This window comes from Daldinia vernicosa, assembly GCF_022497035.1.
Source record: "Daldinia vernicosa strain CBS 139.73 unplaced genomic scaffold F5Y00scaffold_22, whole genome shotgun sequence".
Taxonomy (NCBI): Eukaryota; Fungi; Ascomycota; class Sordariomycetes; order Xylariales; family Hypoxylaceae; genus Daldinia; species Daldinia vernicosa.
This window is the reverse complement of record NW_025953938.1, coordinates 544,714-551,707: the sequence shown is the minus strand read 5'-3', so window position 1 is coordinate 551,707 and position 6,994 is coordinate 544,714. Positions and strand designations below refer to the sequence as shown.

Below are 6,994 nucleotides of genomic sequence, written 5' to 3'. Positions count from 1 at the left end.
GTTTTTGGGGTGGATAGGGGTGGTAAGGGGTTGTGGCTTCCAACCCCACTTTTTTTTTTTTTTTTAAATTTTTTTTTTTTTTTTTTTTTTTTTTTTTTTTTTTTAGATTTTTAAAGAAATTCCAGTAAAGGCTGGTATTCGAGTTTGTTGCCGCTGCTGCCGGGCCGTGGGCGGGCGGGCGGCACGTGATTGATTTTCAGTTACGTCCTTTGTAAACTCGGGCTATTGTGGTGCCCCACAGGGGTGCCCTCTTGTTAGCGCTGTTGGTAGTGAGATTTTAGGGCCCAGAAAGTCGGGTGCCATCTCTAACCCACGCTACGATTTCGGTGGAAACGAAACTTCAACCCTATCCCGCCAAGGGACGCATGAGCAACAATTACCGTTAATAGTAGATAAGAACTTCATATACTGGGTAGCCTACTAATTCACATATGTATGAAGCGCTGTTGATAGAAATTAAATGTGATGCGTCAATGTGAAGAGTCTTCGTCCTACGGTGCTGTGTTTTCGGGATAAGGCCGAATTCAAGGAATCTAGGCCTCGATTTTAGTGCCCGTCATTACGGCGCAAGGGACCCTAGTAATCTTTTTAGAGAGACTAACCTTATAAAGTTAGTCCAGTTATGTTGATTAAGGGGTTTCACTTGGTGATATTATATTTTGTATGTTGGCCTTTGAATCCATAGTGTTTAAACTTATGCAACTATTTAGCAGTTTATTAAGACTATAACAAGCAACGGTAACTAGAATTAACACTCAAGTGTTCCTCTCGCAATGGCATCGAGGCTACTCTCTGAGATCTCCAATTACCCGATCCGGTAATTGGACAAGCATTTGCCAAGTCGTGCCAAGTTTTTCTCGTCCATGACGCTCAACTCTAGAGTTGACGAATCAGATCTACCAAACAGATGGAGTCAATATCTACATTTGATACAACACCATGCTCAACTTACCTAACAGAGCACAACTCATCGCGATTCTACGTTTCGATTCGCTAACTCGAATGTAGATTATTGGAGAGAACTGACTGAATTTGGGCACGTCGCGTCGAGCTCCTGTCGTGGCTCGACGGGCTAATCATGACGTCAACTTGGACATACTACGAAGCCCCTTTACAATCCGTCATGATCCATTTCCAACTTATATTTATATGACCGGCCAGGCCAATGTTTACCAGCATTACTACACTTAGTCTTAACCTCGTACACCATTACTAGAGCCTCTTTGCACCCTCCGCGAGTTTCGAGCATCGAGCATTCCCTTATCGGGACTCGAATAGGAAGACCTCGCTCGTGCACACTCCATATCCACATTATCCACATAACGCCTAACATATAATAAATCGGTTAATATGGGCTTCTTCAGCCGTCGTCGTGCCGATGGGGCGACGACTAACAATCAGAGTAATGGACATCGGAACGGACATGTCCAAGATACCGTAGCCTATCCTATGGCGGTTCGTCCGAGTTTTGGCCAGTGGCTCAAAGTCACATGGCTCGATATCGTTACCATGATATGTATGGGAGCTATAGGGCTTGGTGTATGTTTTCCTCTTCATAATTCTAATCACGATCACTATACTAACATTCGCATAGGTGTACGAGGCGAAACCAGCTCCGACTCGATCATTCCCAGTAACCTTCTCCGATGGAGAGGTCGTATATCCGCAATTCGCATATCCCCTGCGTAAGGAGATCATCCCTATCTGGCTAGCTGCGTTTCTCGCGGCCATAATCCCGATTGTTGTTATTCTACTCATGCAAATTCGTATTCGATCTTTTTGGGATGTAAACAATGGAATTATCGGCCTTCTATACTCGCTCATCACCGCCGCCGTCTTCCAGGTCTTTTTGAAATGGCTTATCGGTGGCTTGCGCCCGCACTTCCTTGCCGTGTGCAAGCCTGATGTGAGCCTCGCTAGCAACGCCCCCGGCGTTAAGGGCGCTGGCTACAACGGGGCTGGCTTCACGAACATCTACTACACGAAAGAGATCTGCACGGGTGACGAGAACCAGATCAATGACTCTCTCGAATCGTTCCCGTCAGGCCACAGCACAGCGGCCTTTGCTGGCTTCGTCTTCCTTTACCTTTACCTTAACGCTAAGCTCAAGGTCTTCTCAAACTACCACCCGGCGATGTGGAAGCTAGTGGCCGTCTATGCGCCAATACTAGGAGCTACGCTAATTGCTGGCGCGTTGACAATCGATGAGTTTCACCATTGGTATGACGTCTTGGCGGGCGGCATCATTGGTACCGTCATGGCCTTCTCCGCATACCGCATGTGCTATGCCGCGATTTGGGATTGGCGTTGGAACCACATCCCTCTTCACCGTGGGCAGGCATGCCTATACACTTACGATAGCGTCGAGCTTATGGATGCCTTGTGGACACGCAAGGCCGGATGGGGTGTTGGAGCTTCGGGTTATAGTGGCAATGCACACACTACGAGCGGTCATGGCGGCGTGGCTGGTTTCCAGCGGAAGCCTGTTAGGAGCGGTGCCGCGCGAAGGGGTGATGATATTGTCTAATCGATCATATCATCGCGACACCTAATGATTCACAACGATCAACAAAGTTTGAGTGATTATGTGAGATATATAGCATGACCGTAATATAAATGCCTAGAGTACAACGAATAATGTTAATTAAAATTTTTGCTGGAGGAACTTCTGAATTATATTTGTCAAAAAGCAAACTTAATACCTGACTTCCCTAGTTTTAAATTTCGAGAACACAATACCACATACATAGCTCCGGCGATCCCTGGCAAAGGGGCTATGCGCTTTGTTCGAAAGTAAGGCGGAGTAGAAGTTATCATGAGGCTGAACTCTATTTATATGACACGTGTGAATTTAAGCTCACAAGAATGACCCGAACTTCTTTAAGATTTCCCAACCCGGGAGTTTAACTTAAAAAGAGGTTTACATAAGTCTGATGTGTGTTGGTAGTGGTAAAAACTTTCTAATAATCGCAGACAAATGGAATCAGGGGTCGGTAATTCAGTGTTGGTCTAGTATCTAAAAATTGTAAAGCAATCTAGAGTACCGTACACATATTATAAAATGACCAAGTCAACGTGCTAGGTGCCGTCTCAGTTCCAACAGATGTTCCTTTCGTGGTGGTTCTTGTAACGTGGGAGTCTCGTGGTCCGTACTGAACATTGTTATTAACGAAGAACAAAGGAGTGTATCATGGTCAAAGCATCATATCTGTTACTCGAATATAACAGCTAGACACGTACAAAGCGACCAACATGGACAATTGTTCAACCTTAACCAAGTATTAACAGCGTTACCATATAGTAGCTATGCTTTGACAAAGAGTTTGTTCCGGTGCACTTCAGGTTCTAGCTCCATCTTTTAATTTATAAGCCCTGTTTCCCAAGTAGCGTAGGAAAGCCACCGAAACTGTTGAAGTGAGTGGTCAAGGGACTACTTTCAGGTACAGTACATGGTATCTTGGCATGGAATGTATATATAAGAAGGACCTCCCTCTTCACTCATACAGTTGGTAGATCAAGTCAATATACAACTACAGCACATATACCATATCTTTCAGCAGAAACAATCAGTTAACGAAAATGGAATCACCATATTCTCCTAAAAGCGCCTATTCGGAGTCGTCCAGACACTCAGTTACATCAACGGTTCTGTGGGATCACGATGCATTCGAGACGTACCAGTTCAGCGTCCTCGAATTCGCACTATATAATATCTGGCCTGGTGCAAATCTCAACGATATAATAATTGAGAGGTTGAAAGGAGGTGGCTTTAACAGAATCATTGGGTTAACACGGAAAGGAAATAGCCGTACCAATTCTGCCGACGTCCAATATATCGTACGAATTCCCCGACACGATGATGCGCGCGTAGACCGCGATGTCGCCACTCTGGAATTTCTCGGGAGGCATACTAAAATATCAGTACCCAAAGTCCTAACGTTCGACACCACGGAAGACAACGAATTGCACTTTCCTTACATGATTCAGGATCGTATTGCGGGTACGGATGTATTAACAGGCTTTCCCAGGCTTAATCACGCCAAAAAATTAAGATTCGCACGCGAACTTGGGAATGTTTTCCGCCAAATACTAGCCGTCAGAAGCCACACGGCTGGATCCTTAGTATTCTCATCGGAGGGTAACGACATCGACATAAAAGCAGAGTTCAGCGTTATACCGTATGGGCACGATGGTTTTAATTTGGCAGTGCCATATAGCAGTACGAAAACCACTAGGCAAACGATACGCGATTTACTCTTGAGCAACTTTCAGGATCAGATGGCACATATTATAAAGTATCACCCCTCAGCCTACCTGAAATTTGGTCTCTTCGGTCAGCTTTGCGCCATGGTATGGGAGCTGGAAGAAAGAGGCTTATTTCACAATGTTGACTACTGCCTCGCCCATCTGGATCTTGCTCCTCGCAACATATTGATCGACCCGACATCCACTCCAAAGAAACCCATAATATCAGGGGTTCTCGACTGGGATAGCGCTGTTTTCGCTCCGGCGTTCATGGCTTGCGAGCCGCCACTCTGGGTATGGGGTTGGCTAGATGGGGAAGACGAAGACGAGCGAACAGCCAACGACGTTCCGCCGACGGTAGAAGGACGTCAACTCAAGAAAGCATTTGAGAGAGCTGCTGGAAAAGATTATATGCGATTTGCATATAACCCTGCGTATCGGCTGGCAAGGAGGCTCGTTAGATTTGCGATTCAACACGAACTACAATCAAATTATGACTGGGGAGATGTTGAAGTAATGTTAGCAGAATGGAAGACTGTTAGGTAGCTGGGTTATCACAATTAAAATATAAATATGCATCAATATCATTATATTCGGTACTTAATATTTCACAGTCTAAAGATACTCTCTAAGCCTTTCTATTTCTAACAAATAATGTATGCCTAAGGGTTACGTAGACCAATAAGTCGTACTGTTGGATATATAGTTCATTTAATTAGTATCTCACACGCATTTCTTATTATAATTAGCATTACTGCTGCCTATGGCATGGCCCTTCACTTGATATATACTGTTTATGTTTCTGTATCATATCCACATCTGCCAGAGCCAGCCTCGCTACATAGGTTCATCATCACATCACTCAAGCAATACAACTATGGTCCACAAAAGTACATCTCAATAGGCGGATATCTAAGTAAACATTAACCTGCCCTTGTAGGGAGACTTCACATAGTTAACACCAAATATCCGTAAGTCTTAGCAGTTTATCGGTCTAGATAACTCTAATCAAATTTCTCGCTGTACGAATCCCGTCGCTAGAATGGGACATAGATTTAACTTGGCTCTAGGTCAGTTCATCGTGGCTCCCATCTTTCATGGCCTCCTCTCAATATATCTCCCCTCGAATCTCACCCGACCTGGGCCGAAAGCTCTACAATCTCGACAAAGAATACCCGTAAAAGTTGCGTAATTGTGAAAGCTAGAGAAATTAGCCCGGGGGAGAAATCTTCCACAGCCTTTGCGATCCGATGATGTGCTCCAGCAGATAGCCATACCATTATGAGGTAATACCTGTCGCTTTCTGCAATCAATGCATGTCTCCATTGGAGTATGGTTCTTAGGCGCCACCCTGAAACTGCTACTCGGGAGTGTCCGTGTACAGCAAGGACACCACAGGGAGACGTCGTTCGGAATAGTAGAAACGGTTTTAAAATCCGTCGCGAGCATCGCCCATGCTGGTCGCTGAGTAGGAAATGGAATTCGAGGGGCGATTCTGCGGCGAGACGATCGACGAACTGCGGGCTCGTTCCCGGCAACCTCGGCAGGCGTAACCATTTCTGAGCGGTACCCAGTCCCACGCGAACCCATGAAAACAACTTGGTTTTCGTCTTCTGGCTCGGCTGGCTGTTCAGGCCTATAAGTCCATCCGCGCAGGAATGCAGGGGTAACCGCCGGGGCATTAGGGTCGAAAGATACCCCGATGGGTAGGTTGTTCTCCGTCCACTCGAAGTAGTTAACGAAGGCCTGAGAATCTGGGCTCGACGGAGCACTAGCTTCTCCTTCTTGCGACTGTTCTCTCGTCCTGTTACGACTAGGTTGATCGCTTGACACATTACCAGGATCGAGGTTGTCGAATGCGAAGTTGTCCAATAGATAGTCCATATTCTCGATATGGTAGTTGTCTGCCATTTGTAAATCCATATCCTCTATCGAGAAGTCAAAATCTCCCAGCTGGTCGTCAAAATCTTCTGCTTGGGGATCGAAATCTTCCATTCGGAAGTCGGTATTTCCCCCTACCGGGAGGTTAAAATCACCCACTCCAGAATCCATGATGATAAATTGCGACCCGGTTGGCTGTAGATTCCTAGGCATGAATGGATGTAGATATTAGCTCTCTCCGGTTCCAGATGGGAGAAAGGAGGGGGAATATTGTCCTGTTAAATAATAGATACCATTTCTGTTTCCTTGCATTACTTATGATTTCCAGTCCACATTGAATCATGGGAAAATCTGCAAACCCTTGAGTGGAGAGATATCATGATGCTACAACGTGGATACTAATGATCTTGTCAGCTGGAAACACTGGCATATCCAGTATCCTTCAAGGTTGCGAGTCGGAAATCGTTGACTTGGACGGATTTCGCTCCAGGTATAAGCAAACATCGTTACGAACCCAAGTAACCGCTAGGCAACGTTGTAAGAATTTTTAAGTTGCTATTGCCAAACGAGATCCATGCGTGTTATCAACTGACTCTGGGACTGCCAATATGGATATTCCCTTTGTCACGTAGATGGGTACCTATGTTAGGTACCTAAGGCAGACAAACTGATATTCTGCTTGAGTTGCCTCTCTACGAGTGGGTATCAACACTCGGCTTCCGGGCTGGCAGGGCAGTGGCGTACCTGGTGTAGTGAAAATGACCCAGTCATCATCATAGGTAAGTGGTGAATTGGAACAAATTCCCAGGGCCGCACTGTATCGTTCTATTACCGCATACGCCCTAACACCCTTATTGCAATGATATAT

At 45.5% G+C, this 6,994-nt stretch overlaps 3 protein-coding genes across 3 annotated transcripts; 2 read left to right on the top strand and 1 right to left on the bottom strand.

Moving 5' to 3' along the window:
• The first annotated feature begins 709 nt into the window (after positions 1 to 709).
• F5Y00DRAFT_236748 (acid phosphatase/Vanadium-dependent haloperoxidase) lies at positions 710 to 2,658 on the top strand. Its single transcript, XM_048007744.1, has 2 exons — positions 710 to 1,539; positions 1,595 to 2,658. The coding sequence occupies exons 1-2, from the start codon at positions 1,351 to 1,353 to the stop codon at positions 2,525 to 2,527; spliced, it is 1,122 nt and encodes a 373-aa protein (XP_047865111.1). The 5' UTR covers positions 710 to 1,350; the 3' UTR covers positions 2,528 to 2,658.
• Positions 2,659 to 3,579: 921 nt separating this feature from the next.
• On the top strand, positions 3,580 to 4,791 carry F5Y00DRAFT_269803 (kinase-like domain-containing protein; the record flags this gene model as incomplete). Its single annotated transcript, XM_048012507.1, has 1 exon — positions 3,580 to 4,791. The coding sequence occupies one exon, from the start codon at positions 3,580 to 3,582 to the stop codon at positions 4,789 to 4,791; it is 1,212 nt and encodes a 403-aa protein (XP_047865110.1).
• Positions 4,792 to 5,340: 549 nt separating this feature from the next.
• F5Y00DRAFT_253102 (uncharacterized protein) lies at positions 5,341 to 6,297 on the bottom strand (the record flags this gene model as incomplete). Its single annotated transcript, XM_048010011.1, has 1 exon — positions 5,341 to 6,297. One exon carries the CDS (start codon positions 6,295 to 6,297, stop codon positions 5,341 to 5,343), a length of 957 nt encoding a protein of 318 aa, XP_047865109.1.
• Between the last annotated feature and the right edge of the window lie 697 nt (positions 6,298 to 6,994).

Excerpts from the sequence above, each read along its gene's own strand:
- F5Y00DRAFT_236748 (XM_048007744.1), top strand. The coding sequence starts at position 1,351 with ATGGGCTTCTTCAGCCGTCGTCGTGCCGATGGGGCGACGACTAACAAT. Across the intron at positions 1,540-1,594 it reads TGGGAGCTATAGGGCTTGGT|GTGTACGAGGCGAAACCAGC; the intron begins GTATGTTTTCCT and ends ACATTCGCATAG.